This window comes from Lacerta agilis, chromosome 16 (genome assembly GCF_009819535.1).
Source record: "Lacerta agilis isolate rLacAgi1 chromosome 16, rLacAgi1.pri, whole genome shotgun sequence".
Lineage (NCBI taxonomy): Eukaryota > Metazoa > Chordata > Lepidosauria > Squamata > Lacertidae > Lacerta > Lacerta agilis.
This window is the reverse complement of record NC_046327.1, coordinates 36,887,284-36,913,999: the sequence shown is the minus strand read 5'-3', so window position 1 is coordinate 36,913,999 and position 26,716 is coordinate 36,887,284. Positions and strand designations below refer to the sequence as shown.

The 26,716-nt window shown below is 48.4% G+C and overlaps 1 protein-coding gene across 4 annotated transcripts; it reads right to left on the bottom strand.

Annotated features, from left to right (window-relative positions):
- Nucleotides 1-671: 671 nt before the first annotated feature.
- PNCK (pregnancy up-regulated nonubiquitous CaM kinase) lies at nt 672-22,698 on the bottom strand. 4 transcript variants are annotated; one of them, XM_033173368.1, is made up of 12 exons: nt 22,602-22,698; nt 15,515-15,731; nt 13,279-13,410; nt 12,520-12,594; nt 11,420-11,558; nt 9,245-9,368; nt 7,521-7,596; nt 6,602-6,714; nt 4,613-4,691; nt 3,093-3,180; nt 2,194-2,312; nt 672-1,009 (listed from the first exon to the last, which is right to left on the bottom strand). In XM_033173368.1, the coding sequence occupies exons 2-11, from the start codon at nt 15,589-15,591 to the stop codon at nt 2,202-2,204; spliced, it is 1,014 nt and encodes a 337-aa protein (XP_033029259.1). In that variant the 5' UTR covers nt 15,592-15,731; nt 22,602-22,698; the 3' UTR covers nt 672-1,009; nt 2,194-2,201. The 4 variants fall into 4 exon arrangements, with proteins under 4 accessions (XP_033029259.1, XP_033029260.1, XP_033029258.1 ...); XM_033173369.1 differs by having other exon boundaries at nt 15,515-15,625; XM_033173367.1 differs by lacking the exon at nt 22,602-22,698 and adding an exon at nt 22,314-22,432.
- Nucleotides 22,699-26,716: the final 4,018 nt, after the last annotated feature.

The following is a 26,716-nucleotide window of genomic DNA, read 5'->3' as shown; positions in this document are numbered from 1 at the left end:
TTGTGGCAGCACTGCCCATGTGCTGAGGCTTGGATCTGTCCTTCCTTCATCTTAAAAAAAGGAAACACAACCTCAAGGTGTGTTTAAAAAAAAAAAAAAGGCTACAAAACTGCTTCAGAATGTGGAGGTGTAAGTTGGAGATATCCTGGGTACTTGCAAATTGGTGCGCATCACAGCTGACTTCTCCCTGGTTCAAACTGAACCATGCTAAAAACAAAACAAAAAACCCCTGCAGAATCCCCACCTCCCACCCCCCAAAATGTGCACCCCGTGACAGAAAAATATAAGTTAGTTTGGAGATAGCGAGGCTACCACCAGCACCAGTCTTTAAAATGTTACATCTGTCTTCACCTTCTGGAGCCCAACTCCCGAGGTCCCCTCAATGTCTATCAAATGGCAAAATGGCACCTCCCTATCTCAGATCTGGGATCCCTGCTCCCTTCCGCTCTGCTGGCGGCTGCTTTTTTTTACTATTTCCCATTCCATTATTCCTACTGTGCGGTCCTTCTGCTCCGCCGGATCTTCTCTGCTCGGCAGCTACCGTGTTGTTACTCTCAAGGGGAGGAGAAAGAGTCTCACATCCATCTTGGAATCCCCCCAATGGGTTATAGGGAAGGGTGTCTTTTTCAACGCAGCATTCCACCCCACCCCACCCCACCCCACCCCCCAGCCATCCAGGGCTCTCGCTGGCCTCTACAGCCAACATGGAAGAAAGTGTGGGGTGAGTAACACAGCAAGGTTGTGACGGCTTCACCAGCCTTAAGGGGGAGGTGGGCTTTGGTCCCAGGCAGCAGGGCAACTTCAAACCCTGATCAAAGCAGGCTGGACAGTGGCTGACTTGACGTGACTCCTGGGCCCCTCAGGGCAGAGATGTCCCCAGAAGGGGGAGCAGGAAATGAAAGGGCACTCCCACCTCTTGGGTGAGGGTACTGGCGCAGCGTCATGGCTGTGAAGCCGCATGCAGGAGGGTAGCTCATGCAAAGGGCAGCGGCCCAGGCTCTTCAGGCACCTGCGGGTGGCAAGAAATGGGTTAAAGACAGGCCATTTCTGTGACAGTAAGACCCCGCCCTTCCAGGATTCCCAGCACAAAGCAGCCCCATCTTCTGGAGCCCTGGTCCTGGATAAGACCTTCTTACACCCACTGAGACTTCCCCTGCTTCCCATTGCTATTTGCCCTGCAGCCTGTTTCTGTATGTTGTCCATGCCTTGGTCCCAGGCACTAAGTTTCCTTGTGCACTGTGCTTGCAATAATGAAACATGGCAGTCAGGACTAGGCTGGGTTGCTGGCAGTCCCTAGGAGCTGTCACTCTCAGAGAGCAGCCTTGTAGAGTGAACCAAATCTCTCTCTCTCTCTCTGCACAATTCAGCCGTGCCCTGGTGGATCCCTCCTGCAGCAGTGCACATCACTGCCACGGCCATTCCCCCACCTCATTTCCCCCTCCCGGGCTCTAATCATGCCACAAAACCAATGAACGGGAAGCAGAAAAAGCTACCTACGGGGGCAACGTGCCCCTTAGAACATTTTTCACGGAACCGTAGAGTTGGAAGGGACCACGAGGGTCATCTAGTCCAACCCCCTGCCATGCAGGAATCGCAGCTAAAGAATACCTGACAGACGGCCATCACCTAAAAAACCTCCGAGGAAGGAGAGTCCAGTCCACCCCCTTCTGCATGACGGCCTTCGACTCATCTCCCCCCCCCCCGACGCTCCGTTGCAAAACGCAGGCCAAGCGGGCAGAGAGTGGCAGGGGCGGTCTCTTGAGTATGGCTCTCAGGCTTAGTCCCTCCCCACAACTGCATAGCTCCTAATTACATCCCTGCCCCGGTGCTTTTAAAAGAATACTGACAAGCAGAAATAAAAGGAAAGGCCTCGCTTGCTTAGCTTCCATGGTCGAAACAAAATAGAAAATTCTTTCCAGTAGCACCTTAGAGACCAACTGAGTTTGTTCTTGGTATGAGCTTTCGTGTGCAGGCACACGAAAGCTCATACCAAGAACAAACTCAGTTGGTCTCTAAGGTGCTACTGGAAAGAATTTTCTATTTAGCTTCCGTGCTAAGAGAAGCCGCCTTCGCTTAATTTCTGCATGTCCGGCTATTGTTAAGGAGTACGGGGCAGTAAGCAGAAAGAAGTGAGAGATCTGCCCCCCCCCCCAGCAGCCCCTGGCGGGCAAAATGCTCTCCTATCACACGCACCTCTCTGGTCACCATTTCCCGTGATGCGCTCCAGAAGTGGCCTCTCCAATTTCCTCGCCCTCCGCACCAGGTCCATGCTTGGTGATGTGGCGCAAGAAGGATGTGGCATTGAATGCTCGCTGCAAGAATGGAAGTGTGAATAAGGTTGCCAGCTTAACAGAAAACTGCCCGGCCTGAAGCAACAGCTTGGTCTGCAGAAATTAGCAGGGGAAACTCTTCTGCAGTGGTCGGGAACTAAATAGTGGAAAGCCCTCCCGTCAGATGCCAAGGAGGTAAATAACTATACAACTTTTAGATGACATCTGAAGGCAGCCCAGTATAGGGAAGTTTTTAATGTTTGAAGTTTTATTCTGTTATAACAAATTATTATTATTATTATTATTATTATTATTATTATTATTATTATTATTATAGCAGGCCATGCTCTTAATGAGGTCCACAAGTTCATTCTGGCCATGTCACAAAATCCCCATCCTACACCTGATATCAGAAGAAGAAGAAGAAGAAGAAGAAGAAGAAGAAGAAGAAGAAGAAGAAGAAGAAGAAGAGTTTGGATTTGATATCCCGCTTTTCACTACCCGAAGGAGTCTCAAAGCGGCTCACATTCTCCTTTCTCTTCCTCCCCCACAGCAAACCCTCTGTGAGGTGAGTGGGGCTGAGAGACTTCAGAGTAGTGTGACTAGCCCAAGGTCACCCAGCAGCTGCATGTGAAGGAGCGGAGATGCGAACCCGGTTCACCAGATTATGAGTCTACCGCTCTTAACCACTACACCACACTGGCTCTCAGGTGTGGAGCAGAGCTTTGCAGGGACCCTAGAACCACTTCCTTTCAATTAAGCCCTGCAGAAAGAGTGCAAAACCTTCTCCACCTTGGGTTCAAGTTAAACATTCCTCTTTACCTTCCATTGGCTGCGAGCAAAGTTTTTCTGGATCTGCTCACACACAGAGCCATGAATATCTTTCTCCAAAGCCGTGTCCCCAGAGATCCTGAAATACATAACAGGCAGGGTAATTATCTTTTATTAGATTATTTTGCCTTGGTGTCATCACTGGTCTGGGACTGGTCTAGCTCAACTGATGCACAGCTCACTTTCTGGCCACTTCATATTCGCATGTGGAAATCTTGGAGCCCTGGTGTCTCACTATGGTTTAACGTGGTATGGTATGGTTTAACGAAAGGCAGTCTGTGAGGGAGGGTCTTTACTCAGATGTGGGGTATCAGAATTTTAGGAGAAAATTAGGGAAGGTATCAGAGCTTTTAGGGGGTTATTATGCAGAGGTGGGATGGGTGGGGATAGCAGGTTGATAGTTGTAAGTTTGATGTAGACGTTCAATTTCGTTGTTCAGCATTGGACAATGACAATAAAGATTATCCCATCCTATCCTATCCTATCCTATCCTGTCCTATCCTGTCCTATCCTGTCCTATCCATATAAACTGTGAAAGAGATGGAGGGCTTCCCCAAATGCAGAGCAGAAAAGTAGGATTTATCATGAGGTTTTGGTGTGCAATCTTGCTACCTATTTCATTCCAGACAGAACAATTTTCCGAGACCACCTACTGAATTTAAGTACTCAATACTAGGCCTGCAGGTGAGGCCTGAGCTCCAACAGAATACAGAAGGTTGTGGAATCAAAGCAAGACACATGTAACTACAGAACAGGGGTCCCATCTGGCCCTGGGGCCGAGGCCCCCCAAAAATTTTCAAGGCCCTTGTGGGCCTCCCCATGGCTACAACAGGCGCCGGTCAGCCTCCTCCGCCATGTGAAGTCACACATGCGCCCAGCCCCCAAAAGTTGGGCGGAACCCAGCATGTGTGCTATAGAAGTGTGATCTACTGTACTGTTTTTCTTCCTGTTACAATCCAATTGATCTAGTGGAGCCTCACCACTGTTTTGAAGAAAAGCAAAGCTTGGTAAGGAACAGTCTGAGTGGAAGTGTTTAACCTTCTTCCCGCTGCTCTTCACTTCAGATTCCCTTCCCAGCTGGCCCCTCCCCAGCCCAAAATGCATTTTTAGTCCATTGGCAGAAAGGCCATGAGAACAGAGAATTTAGGGAGAAGAAAGAGCAAGTGTGGAAGGGTTTGAGTGCCCCCTCCTCACTGCTGCTCTCCACACCATCTTTCCTTTTCCCAAAGGGGTGTGGGTGGGTGGGTGTTGTGTTACACATACACACACACTAAAAGGCCATTGCTGATAATATTGGAACACCAAAAATGGGGGCAGCTTGGCTCATGAAACAAAACACTGTACAGTATTGTTCTAATGCAGTATATGTATGTATCTTTGTCATATCTCCCAAACTCTTCTTCACCACACAATGTTCTGGGACAAACAGAAATGCCAGCAGTGGGCAAAATTATTTCCTTCCCCTTTCCGCCAAGACCTTTGCAGACCCCCCCCCCTCTGGTGGGACTTACCAGGGGTGTTGCAGGGCCTGTTCACAGGTGAATCGCTTCTCAGGGTCCCGTTCTAGAAGGTGTCGGATAAAATCTTTGGCTGTGTGGAAACAAAGGGGCAAGCCTCACCATTTAATCAAAAGGCTGTTGCCTGAAGTGTCTCCCTGGCAGCTCAAGGGGCACGTGCCCTTGGCATGGCTGCACTCGCTTTCTTGATTGCTGAGCCACCATTTTGTCGGTTAATGCGGTAGGCTGAGGAAAAGTGCAGGGAGCAATAGTGATGCTGTTCCCTTTTGTTGTTGGTAATGGACAACAATTGCCAATTATCTGAAAAGCTGCCTGTTAAGATGGAGCCCTAGTAGGCTACTGTGACATAGTAGCCCTGTCTGTGTCTACATTTTTACCACCTCAGACAGTTATTGCAATACTCTTCCATACAAACCTCTCACTCCACACAGAAATCCACCACTTAAGGAAGAAAGATTCCACCCACATCTTTTCCCCCAACAAGTTATATTACTGTAATTGGGTGGTTTTTTTCAGTGTTTCATTTGTTTACAATATTTCTATTTTTATTTGTTCTAACCATTTAATAAACTTCAATTTAGGCTTCTGGCCAACATTACCTCCACATTTGAAAACTTAATCAATTTCTTAAGCATTTTGATTATGAATTGTTTTTGTTTACTATTTGGTGCATACAGTGAGGCAGATGTACACTGTTTCCAATCCAATATCTCTCTAATAAACAAAATTCTTCCATTTGGGGTCTCCTAATAAGTTTCTAAGGGTGGCGCTGTGGTCTAAACCACAGAGCCTAGGGCTTGCCGACCAGAGTCATCCACAACTGGACCTAAAGGTCAGGGGTCCCTTTACCTTTACCTTTAATAAGTTTCTAACAAAATAAACTCATTGAAGTAAGAATTATCACGCTCCCTAAACTGGATGCAGAGGAAGGCTGACGAAAGTAAGATGTTTTTCTACGATCTTGCCTGAAATGGAAAGCTTCCTCTAAAAGAGTTATCCACTGAGACATTTCCTTTATGTAGATCACCATTCTGTGGACACCTCCAGCTGTCCTTTTTATTGTGCATTCATGATCATCGGTGCTCATAAGGCTACAGGCGGGATCCCACTTTCAAAACCACATGCGGTTGCAAATGTTTGGGGTGCTCAGACTACCTCATCCCCTGTGACTTTCTGCTGAGAGCAATTATTTCAAGCTCAGCTTAAAGTATTTCCATACTGACCCACTCCCCTCTCATGCTTTCATTTTTCCTTCATAACCATTTCATTCCTGCCTTCGTTTTTCCCTGTTTCTCAACAGCTCCATGTGGCATCTTGCAGCTGTCCACTGGTCCCACCTAGTTGTCGCACCACGGCCGGGGTCTGCCAGCCGCCACTGCCTTGCAACGAACCCAAATTCCACGGCGAGACTTTGCTTTTTTGCTTGGCATGGAAACCCCTTCACCAATGCAATGCTATCTTCTTCCTCCTCCTCATTTTCTTACTGTCCTCTTTGAAGCCTCCTGGGGGTTCCAAGTTTAATAGCCCCAAGATTTATGCTGCTGCTTTTTGACTAGCTGCTGTGTTGTCATAATATATAAATAGTCTGGACTGAAACACCCACATCTTAAGCAGTACTCTTTCAGCTCAGATACATCTCTGTGGTGTCTCAGATCCTACAAGGTGGCCCTCTGTTTGTCTTGTATCTAATTTCCCATAAAGACTGAAGTTAAAACATGAGGGATTTATTTATTTTGGTAAACCTCACAACAGTATAAGAGGAGTTATTAACATCTGGTTTGGGCATGACCTCCCTGGACTGAGCAGGTTGGCTGTGTTGTGTTTCTATGTAAATTATGCTAATTATTTCTCAGTTTTCATAAATGAGTGTTTGTTCTTTTATTGGAGGATGTGTTTTCTCTCCTTTTTTTGTTATGTATTAGTAGTGACTCTATAGGTAGCCCTCCTTCTGCCCTCCCAGGCCCTCCTCCCGCTTCCACTCACCTGACTCAGAGATATCATCCCAGTATGGGGAATCAAACTCATACTCAGCTTTCAGGATCTGGTTGAAAAGCTCAGAGTCGTTCTCATCATAGAAAGGGGGATAACCGCAAAGCCTGCAGGGGGGCAGCAAAAGGCACTGAATCAAAGGCATGCACAGAGGCTGCTACCTGTGGTAACATGCAAGAGGTTGTCCAGGCATAGATGTCAAGTTTTGGATTTGAAAATAAGGAATGAGCACCCTCACCTGTCCCGGGGACAGTCTACGGTTCTCAGAGACAGTCCACACCGTGGTAATCCCCCCAGGCTACAAATTAATTTACCCCAGGAAAGCGAAATCAGGGCAGAGAAAAGAAAGCACTTATTCACACAGCACACGGTTAACCTCTGGAACGCCCTGCCACAGGGAGCAGCGATGTACACCAGCTTGGATGGTTTTAGAAAAGGATTAGGCCAATTCATGCAGGAGGAGAGGACCACTGATGGCTTCTGGCCAGGTTGGCTCTGCTCTGCCTCCAGTTTGGGGCAGCAATGTTTAATCTGAGAACCTGTTGCCAAGAAACATTCGTCTATTTTATCTTCTTCTTTATATAGCTGTCTGTCTGTCTGTCTGTCTGTCTGTCTGTCTGTTTGTTTGTTATTAGGTATTTATATTCCACCTTTTTCTCCAAGGAGCTCCCTGGTCCTAGTCCTCATTTAATCCCCACAACAGTCCCGTGAGGTAGGCAGGCAGGGCTGAGAAAGGCAGGGACACAAGGAGTCCCCGGACTCCAACTCTCCTTCCCGGAAATAAGGGAAATTTAAGGGATATCAACAATAAGCGATAGCAGCGGGAAACGGCTTGGAATAAGGGAGTTTCCCACCAAAAAAGGGAGACTTGACAGCTATGTGTCCAGGGGAAAAGGCAGAGAAAGATACACACAAGATGTAGGAGATGACACCAAGCGCCCAGGAGTCCACGGCTTTTCCGTACGGTTTCTGCTCCAGGATCTCAGGGGCTGTAGAGGACACAATGGGCAAGAGTGAGAGGAGGGCATGGTGCTTTGATGTCTGCCACATCTTTTAGCAGGGGGCCACAACCTGCAGCCCTCCAGAGGTTTCTGGACTACAACTGCCATCATCCCCAGCCAGCACAGCCAGTGATCAGGGATGATGGGAGGTGTAGTCCAACAACATCTGGAGGGCTGCAGGTTGTGCATCCCTGCCTGACAGTGTAGCAGCACACACAGGGCCCACACTCCCACAAAATGTTTCTTGAAAGGTGCTGTTGTTCTTGCAGGCCCCGCTCCCTCTAACCTAGTAGAACCCTCCCATCTGTGACTCTTTTGTACAAAAAATGTTATGCCTGAGTGCATACGGAATTATTTTCCCTGAGCAAATGCAACCTGACAGCCACACAGTTAGAATTAAGTGGCGGAGCTTCCTTCCATGACAGACAGCAGGGCTCTCCCTGCCACCCTGCCCAGATCTGAGTCCAGGAACCTCTCCAGAAATTCAGAGCAGCCTTTCACCCTGTAGGCAATATCCAAGAACATTGCCTGCCTGCTGCCAAGTGTCATACTGGGCCTCTGTTGTCGACTGTACCTGTTCACAATTCACCCCTGTGTGCTCATGTAGCACTGCGACCCTGCACAATTATGGGCGAGCGGCCTTAGCTAGGTCACCTCCAACCCACCCACTTCTGAATCACTCCAGTTGGGAGAACCTGAGGGATTACAAAACAGGGTTGTGTGTATGCTGACATTCTGTAGGGGCACAGAAATGCCTCCAAATTTGCCACCTGGATACCTCAGCTTTTGTCTGGTAATTAATTAAAAGGCAGCAGCATGCATACTTATGAAAAACACGCATGGAAGTGTAAACCTAATGACTGGGAAAGATTCAAAAGCCATGGGTGTAAGATTGCCAGGGGCAGCGGCGTAGCACTGTTTGCCAGTGCCTGGGGCGGGTGGGTGTGCATGCGTGGCAGGCAAGGGTGGGGCGGGGGTGCGGAGGGTGAAGGGCATCCTCAACGCACCTTGGCCTCCACTGCCTCTGGGCAGGCGCTCATGTGCCAGGCAGGGACGGGGCACAACAGAGATCTCTGCGGAGGGGGAGTCTTGTTCGTGTCCCCACCCGATTGTGTGCCCGGGGCAACAGCACCCCTGGCACCCAACACACTATGTCACTGGCCAGAGGTCATGGGTACAGCCTCCGTGCCCTGTAATTGTTGCTTGCAATATCTTCAGTGAATAGTAGCAGCAGAAAAAAAGGTTGCATAATTTAATATAGATTGTAGAATTCAGGTTATCATGGCTTTTTTTCTTTTTCCTTTTTAGCATAGAGAATTCTTCGCCTCAAAATTATGTCTATACACATGGGCAGTATTTCTGGAAGCTCTGCCAATGGAACAGTGTTTCGCTATTTATACTTTGTTACCTCAATCCCTCCACAAACCCCACAACATCCATACTTCAGGCATCCATCTGTATGTTATCTGCCCTAGAAAGAGGAGCCAACCAGACCATTTTTGCAGCTTGCCATAATTACACGAAGAAAGGCTAAAAGCAGACACATTTCCCCTTTTAGTTGCAGAGACACCCTCCATCTTACTACTCCCCACTCAGCTTACGATGCTGATCCCACCTCCCCCCGTGCCACACTCACCCACGTAGCCAGGGGTACCACAAGCTGTGGACATGATCCCATCAGCCTCAATCTTGGACAGCCCAAAGTCTGTAATCATAATCTTGGCATCTTCAAACGGAGTAGCATAGAGAAGGTTTTCAGGCTGTTTGGGGTGTAGCACAGAATGGGGTTACCTGCATATTAGTTCTGTTTCTCCTTTCCCCTAAGCAACCCAACGGATGGACTGACAGACAAACAGACACACCTTCCTTTCAAAGGAGCCCAGGGCGACAAACAAAATAGTAAAACATGGATGACTGACGTCCATCCCACTGGCCTACTTTGGCCTGAGAGCCCTTTCCTCCCAAACCATGGCTAGTGGCTGCACACCAGGCATAAGGCCTGGAAACGATGCCTTATGAGGAACGGCTTAGGGAGCTGGGTATGTTTAGCCTGGAGAAGAGAAGGTTAAGGGGGGATATGATAGCCATGTTCAAATATATAAAAGGATGTCATATAGAGGAGGGAGAAAGGTTGTTTTCTGCTGCTCCAGAGAAGGGGACACGGGGCAATGGATTCAAACTACAAGAAAGAAGATTCCACCTAAACATTAGGAAGAACTTCCTGACAGTAAGAGCTGTTCGGCAGTGGAATTTGCTACCAAGGAGTGTGGTGGAGTCTCCTTCTTTGGAGGTCTTGAAGCGGAGGCTTGACAGCCATCTGTCAGGAATGATTTGATGTTGTTTCCTGCTTGGCAGGGGGTTGGACTGGATGGCCCTTGTGGTCACTTCCAACTCTATGATTCTATGATTCTATGATTCTATAACATCTGATGCCAGGTGAGGGGCAACTGGAGACATACACAACTGGGAGCCTTAAAGTGCACTTCCAATTGTACATTGGCTAGAGAGCCTTCTTGTTATCACCAGTCAGCTGCTGAGAGCAAACCAACTGGGATCAGTTGCACTACAAAGTTCCCCAGCCAGTCCGAACCCAGCAAAAAACAAAATAGCTTGAAGTCAGTGCCCATCACCAGCTGACAGGTTCCCTGGGCTGCGCTGCACTATTGAATCCCCCATGAACTCTGTAGCCAGCCAGTCCCTGAAGGGGCTCTTTGCCAGTTCCTTTAATGACATCTGCAAGCTCGTTTCTCCTGCTCCAGAGTGTAGGACACGAACCAATGGATTCAAGTTACAGGAAAGGAGATTCCAGGAAGAACTTTATGATGGCAAAAGCTGTTTGACAGTGGAACAGAAGGTTGTGGACTCTCCTTCCTTTGAGGTTTTGTTTTTTTTTAGCAGAGGTTGGACGGCCATCTGTCAGGGATGCTTTAGTTGAGATTCCTGCATTGCAGGGGGTTGGACTAGATGACCCTTGGGATCCCTTTCCAACTCTACAATTCTATCTACAAATATTACATTCTTCAAGCAAAAACATGAAGCAGTTGTACCAAGAGTTCAGCCAATGGGCTTCATGGGTGGGGAGGGATTTGAACTTCCCCCATCTAAGTCTGGATTTTGCCACTAAACCCAACTAGCATGTGAACCAAGGACTGTCCCCACTCAACTCCTTTCTCCATCAGCTTGAGAAATAACAGAGGCCCCTCGCACCACCTGCTACTCTAACCCACTAAATGCACAACTTGTGCAGGCCTATCAAGCCAAGTGCAGTCCATCCAAGTTCTCCAACAAACCTCCCATTTTTGCAGTTCACCCGCAGGTGCAGAAAATGGTGGGGAGGAATGTGACCTGGGCAACCGGTGTTTGTGGCTCATGCGCTGCATTTGGCTCGGTGGCCCACAAGTTCTGAAGGCCCCCCAGGATTGCAAAGGAATTCCTATGGAAGTGTGAGCAGCGACTGTAGCCTTTCCTCCCTCCCTGCTTTATTCATTTGTTAGTAGCATTTCAGTTCCACCCAATAATTTTTTTAAAAAAAAAATATTTTATTTTTATTTTATTAACCAGCTCTCTGGGCTGGTTGCAAACAATAACACTTTAAAACACAGCAAAAGGACAGAAAATACACAGCATCACTAGCTATACACAACAGGTTTAAAACTAAGTGGATTAAAAAAATCAGTTTCAAAGCCTGAGAAGATAAAAATGTCTTCGCCTGGCACCCAAGAGACCACATGCTCACCTACCCCACACCTGACATCATGTATAGCACCCCCACTCCTGCCCCAGACCATCCCAGGGCCCTCTGTGCTCTCACCTTGAGATCCCGATGAACAATGCCCAGATCGTGCAGGTAGTTCACTGCCTCCAGCACCTGCCGGATGAGCTGGCTGGCATCCTTTTCGGTGTAGTAGCCCCGCTCAATGATGCGGTCAAAGAGCTCTCCTCCTGTCACACTGCAAACCAGAGACAGGTGGCTTACCTCCAGGCCCCATCTACATTTAAAGCAGGAGGCGCCTGTTCCCCTCACAAAGCTGAAATTGCCTGGGTTTCTTGGGAAGAGGGATTGATTGTTAAAGCATATTGGGAATTATAGCTCTGTGTGGGAGATGGGGGGGGGGGGTCTCCTAACAACACTCGGCACCCTTAACAAACTACTGAAGAAGTGTGCATGCACATGAAAGCTCATACCAAGAACAAACTTAGTTGGTCTCTAAGGTGCTACTGGAAAGAATTTTTTATTTTATTTTGTTTTGACTATGGCAGACCAACACGGCTACCCACCTGTTACTGTTCCCAGGATTCTTTGGGGAAAGCCATGACTGCTCAAAGTGGCATCATATGGCCTTAAATGTGCAGCGCACATGGTGCCCAAATATTAAACTGCCGGTCCAGTTAACTTCCGTACATGAAATGCACAGATTGGGAGGGAGATAAGTGATCTTGTCTTTTATACAAGGCAACAGAATGTCTTGGGCCAGCCCAGATCCAGGGGTTCTTCTATCATCTAACTCCCCCTACAAAAATTACCTTCTGCAATAGTTTCTTTTGCAGATTTTGCCTGCCCTTCCCCAATACCAAGAGTCAAGACTGGTATATTCTGAGACGCTTAAGCCAGAGGTGCCCAAACTTTTTTCAAAGAGGGCCAGATTTGATGAAGTGAACATGCGCGGGGGCCAACCAATGTCAGGTCTCTCTTCAAAGGCCGGCTTCTGCATTAAGCCCTGGCCACATCCCCTTAGCTCTCATCTGCAGCAGTACTAAATACCTGTAGCTGCTTGTGCTCCTTCAGCTCTTGAACTACCTAACCCAGTGTCACACCTGCCACTCCCAGCCAATTCAGAAAGGACTAGCCATCTCCAAGGCACTCTGGGGACAACCCCAACCCAGACCCAAATGAATAGCACTTCTACTCACAGCTGCATGGTCAGGTACAGGTGAGTGGGACTCTCATAAATGTCCTCCAGAGCCACAATGTTCTCGTGCTGAATCCTGCAATGCCAGTGAGATTAAACAGAAACTAAGAGATGGAGAAGTGGGCAGGAGTCAGAAAACCCTGGATTCTGCCCTGGCTGTGAGACAGGCTTGTGTCTAGAACATAATACAGTCAAGTGTCTACATGCAAGGCTTGAGAGTGCCGTGGTGAGTGCTGGACTTGGACTGGGGAGGCCCAAAGTCAAATTAGGGTGGCTCAGATGCCAAAGAGGAAAGGGCTCCCCCTGAATCTTTAACATGGGTGCAGAAGAGGGAATTTCAATGGATGACAAGCTAGACCCTAATTCAAATCTCCACAAAGTGAGTGAGGTGACCTTGGCCAGTCACTACCTCTCAGCCTAACCCACCTGGGATGGAGGGGGGGGAGATCCTGAGCTCCTTGGAGGAAAGTTAAGAAATAAATGCAGTTTATAAACAACACTGCAAGCCACATTCTCTGACCCAAAAGTGGGATCCTAGATCCCCAATCCCATATCTGTAGGGACTAGACTTTAGTCACTCAGGGAAAGGTTCTCTGCACATGCTTTGAGGCACATAATAAACATTGTTTGAACAGAGTTGAACCCCGGTAATGAAAGCAGATTTTGAGGATGCATTTTATATTCCAGAAGGAACATGAATATATCTAGATATGTCTCTACACACACACACACACACACACACACACACACAGTTACTTACTTTTTGAGAACTGCGATTTCATTCTCCACTGCTGCTTCCTTGCCCCGCAGAGCTTTCTTGGGAATACATTTGAGAGCTACAAGGCGTTGGGATCCATGCTCCTGTGCCAAGACCACCTCTGAAAAGGCCCCCCTGTCAGAAAAGGGCAGCAGGAGGATCAGAGAGAGGCAGAATGAACCCCCCTGTCTGCACACACATGTGCACCTCCCTCAATGCCACAGAGCTGTTTTCCCATGTGACACGCTTTACCCTAAAAAGGTGCTCCTCATAAAAACATAAAATCCAGAGTCTAAATTTACCTAACTGCACCACTGGCTATAATATTTTCACTAAAGATGCAGGCAGCCATTATGGTCTGGCTGGGGATGGTTGGATAATCAAAACAGCTGCAGTAGCCCTTGACAACACAGTCCTATATGCATGTTTACCCAGAAGTGAGTTTCACTGAGTTGGCTCAGTGAGACTTATTCCCAGGAAAGTGGTTACAGGATTCCAGCCTAAAAGATGAAAAATAATGAATAAATGTCACAAGTTGTCTCTCTCACTTTCTCATGGGAAGCCCTTAGCATTTGTTTGTTCCTAGTCCCAAAAAAAACCCTCAGCTTGCATCGTACTGGTGCTGGGAACAACAGCAAAAACAGTTAAGAATTTCACTACTAAGTTAAATCAGATGTGGGTTCCTTTTAGTAGGGCAAATGACCCAAGCGTTACCGAAATGCACAAGGGGAATAACTTTTTGAGAACAAGAACAAACTTAGTTGGTCTCTAAGGTGCTACTGGAAGGATTTTTTTTATTTTTTATTTTTTTTAACTTTTTGAGAGTTACTGCAAGTGCACACAGCGGGATCCTGTTTCTTCATCACATCGGGAACAGATTCTCACAGCTCTGTTTACTGCTTGACATTTCATGATCTGATGGTCTTTAGATAAATGTGTGAGCTGCCTCCAGCGAAAGGGTTTCTAAACCGACATCTAGCAACATGCAAGTTCACTCGCAATCACTGGATGCTACAGAGGAAACAGCTAACGGGTATGCATGTGTGGACCCAGGCCTGCGGCTTCCCCTGCACAGGCAGAATAAGTGGGTTTTTTTTGAAGTGGTGGGCAGGGGGTGAGTTGAGTCATGTTCCAGATTACATGCCCCTCCTGAAATGGCACCTATATCTACTCCACATTCTATTGCACTGAAACCCCCCCAAAAAGGGGGGAGATTTGTACACTCAGTTAGCGAAGTGTTAACTCTGTGGCTGCTCTCACTCCCCCACTTCCGATTCCCTGGACTCTTGGTCTATTATTGTCCCATACACGTCAGACATGTGTGAGAGCCCCCCCACCCCCAGTTCAGCCAATAGGATGGCAGCATGCAAATGAAGTGCATCAGGCTGCGCCATTCCTGGGGTGTCTCTGCAGAAAGAGACACCCTGCAGCGGGGAGCATGTGTCCAACTGCAAAAGCACCAGAGGTGATGGGGCAAGACCAGGGGGCTAAGAGAAGTGCAGGTTGAGAGTGGCAGATTGAGGGAGGCATCATGTTGGGCTTGGAACTAGGAAGGTAAGGTGTGAGCTGCTAGCATAGCACACAGCCACCCCTATCACCTTCCCTGCCCAGTGGTGCCATCAGGACAGGGTTTTGGGGCAGCCGTACAGGGCTCTGCTCAGCAGAATGACAGCAGGGTGGCCAAACACAGCAGAGCTGCCTTAAAAAATTCCGAAATAAGTGGTATGCATTACCCATCCTCCACCCTTAAGACCATGATGTCTGAAATCTAAAATTACCTAACGGCACCACTACCCATGGGAAAGGCTAGTTTTTGCTTATGTTGACAACGTTTAAAATGAGTACAGATTTGTCAACTGAAGTTAAGGAGAAGGGCTTTGGGGAATGGCGGAGCAAAACCAAAGTTTATCCCCATGAGAGAAGCCCTGTAGGTTCAGATCAGTTGGCCAGGGATTGGGCTGGGAGCAGAGGGAGAAAATGGTGTTAAGGTGGGTGGGAGGAAGAGAGGACGTTACTTTGCCATCTGGGGCTGATGGGATTTGTGGTCCAAAAGTTCTGGAGGGCACCAGGTTAAGGAAGTCTGCTGTAGCAGCAGAGAAGGGGCAGTTCAGAACATGGGAAAATCAAGGAATGACGAGTGCCAGGAAGCTTCAGTTCCCAACTGGGTGTCGTTGGCAGGGCCCACATAGCACAAAGTGCCCCACACAGGTCTTCCATTAGCCGTTGTTGGTTCACTCACGTGCCCAGCTTCTCTTTGATGTCATAGACGCTGGTGATGTCCTCAACCTTTTTCTTCCAGCCTTTCCCGAGCGGCATTGCGGACGGCTGCAGACGGGCAGCACAGGAATAGCTAGGCCCAGAGATGTTGGGAGGAACACACACACAAAACAGATCACTGAAATGGGGTCAGCTCATTCCCACGGCTTCTTCGGCCAGAAACTTCAGAGATCATTCCTCTGTCATGAGATATAAAACATTTGTCGGATGTAGGGCCCAATGGAGAGCCAGGTCAAGACATTTTGATGCCCGTGGCAGAAAATCCAAACAGCTCCCCCCTGCTCCACATACAGATGTGTTAATTTGGATATGATCCACTCAGAAGTTCTCTGTTCGAGCTTTTCTGAAATGAACGAGATGGGGGGGGGTGTCTCCCAGGTGACACTGGGCACTTGGAATCCGTGGAAGAGAACTAGATGCCCCCCACTCTGCCATCCTTAATGGTGCCCAAAATCCACTGCTGGCCCTACCATTAGTCAAAGCAAAGCAGCCACCTCAAGCAGCTGGTTTGGGGTATCATGAAAGGGCAGCAAATTGTTGTTTTGTTTTAATTAATTTAATTGATTGGCGTATTTCTACTGTCAAGGAGGGAAGAAACAGGCACTTGTGAGATTTTCTCCCTCAGTTGCAAAAATAGTTTGCCTTGGGTCCAGGGGCATAGGAAGGGGGGGCGGTGGGGGCGGTATACCCCGGGTGTCATCCCAGAGGAGGGGGACAAAATCCCCCCTGGGCGGATCGCCCTGCCCCCAGGTGCACGGCATGTGCGCCACTCCGGGTGCCCTAGCAGCTAGCTCCGCCACTGCTTGGGTCCTATATGCATCTTGTCTTATGGGGGGGGGCTGCCATTTGTTGCTTTGTCCCGTCATGTCTAGCCCTGACCTGGTGCCATGCATGGAATCCACGGGGGAATCATAGAACTGTAGAGTTGGAAGGGATACCAAAGGTCATCTAGTCTAACCCCCTGGGGGCCCTCTAGGTCAGTGTTTTTCAACCTTTTTTGGGCAAAGGCACACTTGTTTCATGAAAAAAATCACGAGGCACACCACCATTAGAAAATGTTAAAAAAATTAACTCTGTGCCTATATTGACTATATATAAAGTAATTTTCCCACGGCACACCAGGCAACATCTCGCGGCACACTAGTGTGCCGCGGAACAGTGGTTGAAAAACACTGCTCTAGGTTGATACATAAGGAAGAATTTCTGGAAATGTCAGAAGAAGAGTCACACACACACACACACACCACTCCTCAAGAGTGCAAGCAGTTTCGGATCCAAGAGGAAGAGCAACAGCACAGTATGCATCTATGGGGTAAGGAAGGGGTCTGTGTAAGCAATCCCTGTTATTCCTTCACTGCTGGCAGTTGGGGTTAGGGCTGGTTTAGGAGGCCAGAGTATATAAATAGGGTGCTCATGTGTCCTACTTTACAGAAGACCATCCCCTATTTGAAAAGCTTTCAAGGTATCCTCCACCTGAACAGCTTTCTGGTCCGAGTGGTTTAAAGATAAAGAGCCCTTAGAAGAGAGAGGAGGGAGAGAGCCTTGAAGGTGTCCATCTGCAGCACCTGGAAAGCAGACGGAGCAGGCCCACAAGTCTTCCCCGCTATGGTGAGATTTATTATATATTTCTATGGTCATAATTAGGGACGCGGGTGGCGCTGTGGGTTAAACCACAGAGCCTAGGGCTTGCTGATCAGAAAGTTGGCGGTTCGAATCCCCGCGACGGGGTGAGTTCCCGTTGCTCGGTCCCTGCTCCTTCCAACCTATCAGTTCGAAAGCACATCAAAGTGCAAGTAGATAAATAGGTACCGCTTCGGCGGGAAGGTAAATGGTGTTTCCATGCACTGCTCTGGTTCACCAGAAGCAGCTTTGTCATGCTGGCCACATGACCTGGAAGCTGTACGCCGGCTCCCTTGGCCAGTAACGCGAGATGAGCGCCGCAACCCCAGAGTCGGACACGACTGGACTTAATGGTCAGGGGTCCCTTTACCTTTACCTATGGTCATAATTATATCCAAATTTGCACATACATATATAAATTAGTATAGTATATGCACATTTTATGCCAAGTTCTTTCTTTCTTTCGTAATGAGTAGCTGTCCAACACAAAAAGAATGCTGATTGTGTTTGCGATTCATCTCCTGGCTATTTAGGAGGCCATTCAACCACTGTTATGGTCACATAAGCAAGGGGGGGCACAGAGAATAGCCATTTCATCCTGAAGAGTTTATAGTCTCTTCTCCCCCATCACTGTGCAGCAACAGGCCACATGAAGCCAGAGTTGTCTGTCAGCTTACTTATTTGCCCTTGCACCTGTGCTATTAGCTCCTGCAGACATCAACAAGTAATATGCTGTGAAAAGCATTGCTTGCTCATTTCTGCAGATCTCATAACTGTTAAAGTGCAGAGGAGCAAGGGCAGGCTGCTGGGCGTTGTTTCTTCCAGGGGCCAGCTGGAAACCCTAGGCTAAAGACCTGAACAAAGAAAAACCAAGTACAGTATCGTGTAAATATAGGGCCATTGCTTCCCCCTCCTCTAATAAATATGAAGGGTTATGCAGAAGTTGAAAATGAGAAATTAATGCCATACATTATAGCAGCAGCTATAGCTAGTTGCAGTGTGTGGCAGCAACAGCAAAAGATAATTGACAATAAAATAATAGCTATGCAAAACATGAAGACAGATTATGTACAGGAAATGGCAGACAAAAATTATGTACAGTAAGTATTTGGAAAGATGGTTTCCATTTATTTATTTCCAGAATGAGAGAAGTTGAGTTTGGGTCAAATACTGGTGGGTGCTTTAAAACCCAACTCCCCGTTGAAATGAATGGGAGCTGTGCAGCAGACAGCTAAAAGGTTCGCCAGCTAAAAATAAATAAATCCAATTGTGTGGTTTGCCTGTAGTTCCAAGGGGTAATTTTTGCTTAAGTGATACGAGACAGAGAAAATGTTACTACATGAACAAAGTTCCATCTCCACACTTGTAGACCACTGCTCACTTTTCGGGCTCTGCATGTTATACACGTGTGTGTGTGTGTGTGTGTGTGTGTGATGCTCTGCGTGAGAGCACGCCCTCCTTAATTGTGAAACAGTTCCTGCTAGAGGGTGTCAACTTTGTTACAGAATCTGGCCACTTTTATGGGTACAGATTGGCAAAATATACTTCCAGCACCCAGACCCCTGCCTAAGGAACAGAAGAGCTATCAAGAAGATAGAATTTGGTCAAGGTGATTAACAGTAATGTATAAAATATACATCCAGGATATCTCTCTCCCCCTTGCCTTTACTACTTTTTATTTTTTTAAAGTGTCATCTCTTCTAGGCCTCAGGATGCTTTCTAATTTGTGTAGTCTGCCCCAACGCCTGGGAACAGAAGGGATACGGGGCATAGATGTGGTTAAAAACGTTGGAAAATCCCAAGAAGAATATGTGGGTTGCCCCTTTCCTCTGCCAAAGACAATCACTACACATTTTGGATTGTGCAGAAAAGAGTGTAACTGTGCCTACACTTCCCTGACTGAACCAACAAACATCCAAACTGGGGTTGCAGATGGCAGAGAGTAGCATCCACTTACCCAGCAGTCCATATGAACCTGCTCAAACCTTAAGATAAGCCTCAGAGGCCCCACTTCCCAGCCTACAGACAGGGCCTTTTCCATGGTGGCCCCATATCTCTGAAACTATCTCTCAGAGGAAGTCTTTGTTAACTTTTGTTTTTATTTTTTTTAATTAAGCATTTTATTTAGGCGTACTTACAAACAAACAAACAAAACAATAAGAGACACACACTTAACCACAAAATAAACCAAAGAAGTAAGAAGAAAAAGTAAGGACAGAAGGAACGTAAGATACCACACCCGTGTGACTTTTAAATATCCTTTAAAAATGATCTGTTTCCATCTTGAGTTTTACAAAAAGTGTTTTGCTGGTCTTTTAAACTGCAGCTGTTTTTAGTTTTATAACTGGATTATTATTATTGTTATTATTATTATTATTATTATTATTAAACTAATATTATTTTAATTATGCTTATAAGCCACTTTGAGAGAGTGTTGCCCTGAGTGGTGGCCGAAAAATTTACTGAAGAAATAAAAAACGTAGGAGTGTGGAGGCTGACATTACAATTGGGGCTTGAAAAAAAGCCAGCCCCAGACCTGGCATTGTGTTGACCAAAAAACAGAACCAATTAGATGGGCTAAGGCAACACAGAGTAAGCTTGATTCTCAGGGCCAGCACAGATATTTTGTTTATTAATAGGCAGAGATTGTTCGGGGTTTTAAATAGCAGTTCTGCAAGTGGGGATAAAAATCAGACTGGGGCTGTGACACCACGGGGTGCCCAGATGTGTTTTATGTGGGGAGGGCAAATTGCAGCTGCAGATAGGGCAATTTCGATAAGGAAATCTGATGGGATTTGGGCAGCGCCTGTACCGATCACAGATCTCTTGCTATTTCATCTATTTTGGTCCTCCATGGTTGGAGTCACTAAGAGGCAAGAAGCACTCAACACCCCCAAGTATACCACTGATAGAAGTGAGGGAAAGTGTCACACTTGGTGGGGGGGGGGGACAAAGCTAGCCTTCCACCCCTAAACATGGGTATCCTGGTGCTCTCACAGAAACTAATGCTGGCCTGGGAGGGGGGGTAGGTGGCCTGCAAGGTGGAGGGGGGGCGGAATTAGGAAGGATGCGGATTTTGTGCCTCAGGTGCCATGTGCATACACACCAATTGTGCTGAAATGTGTGTACAGAAGAGAATGTTTACATCAGGGACTGTGTTGCCAGCCAGGGTGTTTAAGGAGGTGGTTGTGTGTGCACATATGTGTGCGTTAGCAAACTGTTCTTATTTAACTGTCACATTTGTATCTTCCTTCAAGGATCTTAGGGCAGCATAGCTGGGATCATTGCCCCCTTTTTATCTGCACAACAAGCCTGTGAGGATTAACTTTCAGTAAATGCTGAAAAAAGCCCGAGGCCACTCATTGAGATGAACAGCAGGTCTTTCCACTCCATCTGATATTCTGTCCATAATTATACCACATTCTCACCTTGTTTACCTGAGTATTGTGGTCATTATAAAACACTCAATTACATCTTGGTTATATAGCTGTCTGGGACTGAATGTGCATTGGATCTACATGTGAGGACCAATGTGCCTGATTGTTTTTTTAATGAATGGTGGAGGTATATGCTGGGGGGGTGTAATGTTTGGCATGCAATGAATGTTGCCAACATACTGGGGAATTTGAGTGGAAAGCATAATGTTTGCATACATCGTGCATTATATTACAATCACAGTGAGCTAGCAAAGTGTGTGTGAAGTCCCAAATGATGTGTGTGGAACTGGGGCTGCAGTGCTTTTTTCCTTTAAAAAAAATGTTTAGGAGGTACTCTCATTTTCCTACTCATATTGAAATACTGCCCCTCAATGAGGCCAAACTTAGATTCAAAAAATGTTTAGGGGTATGTGTACCCCTGCGTACCCCCAGAAAAAAAGCACTGGGGGGGGCTATATGTGAAGATTGCAACGCAAGGGAGATGCAGATGCATTATCAAACACTGCATAAATATGATTGCATGTATGTCAAAGCATGACATTTTGAAAATCTGCATGCACTTTGGAGGTACACTAGAATCTGTGGTGTAAATAACATGTGTTTGCATACAACTGAAATGTGGACGTGCATGTGTACCGTCTCATTTTGTGAGTCAGACCTGAGGCTGCATAGATGGATATGAAGTGATATAAATAGGCATGAATGGATAAGGATGGAGGCATGGGAGGGGAGTGTGTGCAAAGGGTGGATCTGGATGTGATGCATAGATGTGAATGGAGGGACGAGAATTGGTACCCAATACTGATGAAGATTGAAAATGATGAAGCATTAGCTGAAGAGGAAATGGCATTTTTACAGAGGCAGCACATGTGCATGTCATGGGAAGGGGAGCATGTGGGGGCTGAAAGAATCCAGAAAATGGCTGGACAAACTGATGGATGGATAAAAAGGGTTCAGACGAGGGGTGGGGAGACAGAAAAGAACCTGTTGGTGGACTAATACAAGCTTGGACGACTAGCCAGCTTGGTGCAGCAAGCAGAGAAACAGCATAGCACGAGCTCCACTACACTACAGAAGCACAACAGGCAAGTCTCGCATGTGTTCAGCAACAACAAAAACAGTTCAATCTTTAATTAAAAAAACACAATATTTTTTTTAAAAATGAAACCTTACATATTCACTCACACACAGATACACACACACTTCAGCAAATGGTGGATCCTCCTGTTTGGGGCCACAGCAAAGAAGAACGATTTGGGGAGCTTCACCCGGCCAAAACAGACCCGACAAATCCGATATCCCTCGGCTGCCTTGCAGCAAATTTAAGGCGCCCATAATTTGCCTGTCGAGAGCCAGACTTCTAGGTTAGATCCGATGCAGAGGTGCATAAAACTTTCTTCGCTGGCGCTCTCCTTCTGCCCACCTAGGAAGATCCCTGTCCTTTGCACACCCGGGGCTTCTTGGGCGCCCACCGCCCCCTCCCCGCAGGACCCCCGGCTGGGCTCTCGACTCGCCGCGGGAACAGGACGCTCCAGCCTCCCGCCTGGCCACGAGAGAGCGCCCTGCCGGCGCGGGACACGGCCAGGGCGCGAGTGAGGCAACCCGCAGGGCTGTGCGCGCTCCGAGCGCGCGCGCGCAACCCCCCGCCTGCTGCCCCACCGAGCCCTGCCCGCTCCCGCGCGGCTTCCCGGCGCCCTGCCCTACCTCTCCGCGTTTCACACCCGCGCCCGATCCTCCGCTGCCAGAACCACCAGCAGCGCGCGCGCTTCTTCCGCCGCAATCCGCCGTCGTTTGCATTCCTTCGGCGTCCGCATCCTGCGCGCTTCCCAGACTGGCGCTGCGTGCGACTCGCGGGGGCGGCGTGAGTGGGCTGCGCGCGCGCACACACAAACAGCCCCACGCAGCCCACTCCCGCGGGCGAGGGAACTGGCCCTCCCGAGCCCCGCTTCTCCCTGCCCTGCCCCCCCCCCCCATGGCTGCCCTCCATCCTACCTGCTGGCAAACAGGCGGGAGCGCCGTGCGGAGTCAGCCCATGCCAGAGACCGGCAGCCCCTTCCCGGCCCACGAAGCCAGCCAGCCACGCAGACCGACCCGCCTCCCGCCTCCACGCCTGGCGCGCTGGCTCACTCCACCCTCCTCACCCGTCTCCCTTAAAGCAGCGCTCGGGCCCGGCCTTGTAAGGAAATAGTTGGCCGGCGCCGTGGTCTCTGTGGAGAGGCAGGCTGGAAATCGCCAGAGGGGGACACGAGTGGTCACTCCAGAGCTGCTACTGTCTGAGAAGGAGGGACTATTAGAGGACGTACTATCGGTCCAGGGTGTTAGGCACGGTCTCCGAAGCAGAGCCTCCACGTGCGGAGGCAGTGTATCTCTTGATAGAAGGAGCTGAAGTCCTCTGTTCGAAGATCACGTCTGACATGAAGCGACTAAGTCCCTATCCTCCCGCCCGCAACTGCGATTCGGAGATATCATATCACAATTCTAATTGACCTTGCGGGATTGTGGTCAAAAGGACCAGATCATACACGTGAAACACTCCGAATACAGGCTTGTTCACGTGGCACGTTGTACTGAGCACAGGTACAATATGTCAACACAGGGCCAAGTGTGTGTACACTTGGTGATTTGCACATTCAATTACTGCGTATGCAGACTGTCTGAACCCTCTTAAAATGTTACATGTGAATCAAATCAGTTTATTTCAGCTTTAAGCTCATAGCAGTTACATGTGAATAACCCTGCAAGCGTGTGGCTCAGTTATTTGTTGACACATGTAAGCAGATTATTCGCTCCTCTAACATCCTCCCCTAACAACATCTGGTGGTGCTTCTTATTATTACAGATTCTTGGGCAAAGAACAAGTAACAGCCCTGCCTGTAAGCCACTCCACAAGCACATGCAAAGCCACTGGTGTTCAGAGCATCCCGTGCTAGATGACAGGGCCGGCCCACCCAGGAGACAAGGTGTGGTGACAGACCCAGCCTCCAAGGGAGGCATTTCCCGCTTCCAACGCTGCTGCCATGGCAGCAGCAATAGCTTTGGTGAGCTTCCCGGAGGCTGGATCTGCCGCCTCCTTTGCAGACTCCCACCCCCCACCCTGCAAGGCTACCTCTACAGCAACCTCTTGGCAAATGGGAATTGCTGCTGGTCTCCTCCCACCCTTGTCCCTGGTGTAGATCTCTCCCCACCCCCCTTGTTCCAGATGTAGATGTTCACTCACCCCTGCTCAGCAGGAAGGAAAGCACCATTTTGTGGTTCGCTTCAGGTGCCAAAATGTCTTGAGCTTGCCCTGCTAGATCGACCCATATTCTGATCCGGCAAGGCTCTTATAGATGGCATGGAAGAATTGAATCACGGTTCAGCAGTGCCGACTTGGACCCCAGACTGTGGGTGCCCAGCACGCGTGCAGCGCCACTATGACATCATGCGGTGTGACATCGTGGTGACTGGGCCGGAGCCTGTGCCTCTGGTCGCAGCAGGCCCCAACAGAGGCCCACGGGGTGTAGGTGCAGGCACCGTCTAAGTCGCCACCATGGCACTGGAGCAGCAGAGGTAAGGCGGCGACTGGCGGGGGAGGGGAGGGGTAGATGCCAGGCACCCACAGCAAAAAAATTGTGGGTGCCCAGGCAGCCCTGGCCCCCTGAAGTTGGCACCACTGCAAGCGTTAATCTTGCCAGTCCTGACCGTAGGTGCTGTAGGCCTCTGGCTGGCCCCTTTGAGAACAGGATGCTGGACTAGACACACCTTTGGCCTGATCCAGCAGCGCTCTTCTTCTGTTCTTCATCTGTGGCCCTTCCAGACACTGATGGACTACAGCTCCCCTTGGCCCTGAGCATTGGCAATACAAGCTGTTGGGAGTGCGGTGAGATCCAGAGGGCCACAGATTTCCCATTTCTGATCTAGCCGAACATTCTAGCTTTGGCAAAACATGCTGACACAGTCCACAGGGAAAGTGCCAAAGCAATGCTCCTCAGCAGCGATCAATTACACATGTTCCAACTAAACTATTCCCTTCTCTCCCCACACCAACTGTCTTGTGGGAAGGATTCTGGTGCGTATGTGTGTGTATTTTAATGTGGTTTGATGTCTCTAGTGAGCTGTCTTGGAAGGATTTGTATCCTGAAAGGCGGGTAAAAATTACGGAAAGAAATAGCCTGCCTTAATTAGAGGCCCCACTTGCCTTGCCACGGCCAAATGTCTATTGATAGACAAGATATTTTGCTGCCTGAGGCAAATGGCACCCACAATTCTAACAAACCACTCAAATTATTTTGGCCCCCGAGGCAGAAAGCCCCAGGCGCATGTGTCTCTGCCCCTCTATGACAGTAAAAAAAATATAACAATAATAAATTCAAGTAACTAGTTAGGGAAAGATCAATGTTTGCGTTCGTGGAGAGAAATGAGCTGTTTTGCAACACATGGACACTAGATGGCATGTTTGCTTCAGTAAGGCAACAACAGACTCAAGCATATGCTTGTGGGCAGTACACATGTATGTTGAAAAGCACTGCATTTGAGGCAACAGACAATATGGAGGATGATCAGGCCCCAAAAAGTTATTGGACTACAATTCCCACCATCCCATGATGGCCGGTGCTGATGGAAGTAGTAGTCCAACACCACCTGGGGACACGAAGTTGGAAAAGGCTGATATGAATGGGTTTTTGTGTGTGTGTGAATGGGAGACCATCAAGATTCCATGATCATATGGAAGGCAGACAGTGCCATGTACCCCTGGACTTGTGGTAAAGAGGCACAGACCAACCTTCACTGAGGTAGAGGATCGTATATTTGAATGCTAAAAGGACCCCACACACACACAGCTGGGGGAGAAAATATTCAGCCTTTCCTTATCCCTAAAAAGTTTTATTTTGTAAGGGGGTCATTCCAACACATAACCTCAAACTGGCAGCCTAAAGTGGTAGAATCCAGGAAAAGTTTATCAGTTGATCCCACCAAATGTACATTTGGGTCATAAGCAGCTAACTAGGACAGCTCACTTCAGGGTGGATCACCAGTTAATGGGTATTGAGAAAAGATCCCAGAGAGCCCCTGCCAGTCAGTGTAGCCATCACTAGACTGGACAGGCAAATAATCTGACCTGTTGTATGGTCTGTTGCAGTGGCGCAGTGTGGAGGTGCTTTGGGGGCCGTGGCCCCAGGCACATTTCTTTTAGGGGGAACAACCAGGCGCCCCCAAGGGAGGCTCCCTCGTTGGAGCCTATCTCTGGCAGAGACAGCTTCCTTGTGTGGCCCAACGCCGCCAGCCGCAGCTCCACTCCCAGGTCAAGCCTGATCCAGGGGTGGAGGGAGGCTGCAGCGTGCGAGGCACCTGGACACAACAGACCTCGCCTCTGTCGGGGGTGCGTCCCAGGTGCCCACCCACAGCACCTTTAGATTACGCTCCACCACTGGTCTGTTGGTTGGCAAAGAAGAATTAGTTATAAAAAGGAGAATTCCCTGGATGCCATAGTCCAGGTTTGAGGCAAGTGCTTTTTGGTGAGAGAACCCTTGTTGTTGTCGTTCAGTTGTTCAGTCGTGTCCGACTCTTCGTGACCCCATGGGCCAGAGCACGCCAGGCACGCCTATCCTCCACTGCCTCTCGCGGTTTGGCCAAACTCATGTTAGTAGCTTTGAGAACACTATCCAACCATCTCATCCTCTGTCGTCCCCTTCTCCTTGTGCCCTCCATCTTTCCCAACACCAGGGTCTTTTCTAGGGAGTCTTCTCTTCTCATGAGGTGGCCAAAGTACTGGAGCCTCAACTTCAGGGATCTGTCCTTCTAGTGAGCACTCAGGGCTGATTTCTTTGAGAATGGATAGGTTTGATCTTCTTGCAGTCCATGGGACTCTCAAGAGTCTCGTCCAGCACCATAATTCAAAAGCATCAATTCTTCGGCGATCAGCCTTCTTGATGGTCCAGTTCTCACTTCTGTACATTACTACTGGGAAAACCATAGCTTTAACTATACGGCAAGGTGATGTCTTTGCTTTTTAAGATGCTGTCTAGGTTTGTCATTGCTTTTCTCCCAAGAAGCAGGCGTCTTCTAATTTCGTGACTGCTGTCACCATCTGCAGTGATCATGGAACCCAAGAAAGTGAAATCTCTCAC

Excerpts from the sequence above, each read along its gene's own strand:
- PNCK (XM_033173368.1), bottom strand. The coding sequence starts at position 15,591 with ATGCCGCTCGGGAAAGGCTGGAAGAAAAAGGTTGAGGACATCACCAGC. Across the intron at positions 7,597-9,244 it reads TGGTACCCCTGGCTACGTGG|CCCCTGAGATCCTGGAGCAG; the intron begins GTGAGTGTGGCA and ends TGTCCTCTACAG. Across the intron at positions 6,715-7,520 it reads GGTGTCATCTCCTACATCTT|GCTTTGCGGTTATCCCCCTT; the intron begins GTGTGTATCTTT and ends GCCCCCCTGCAG.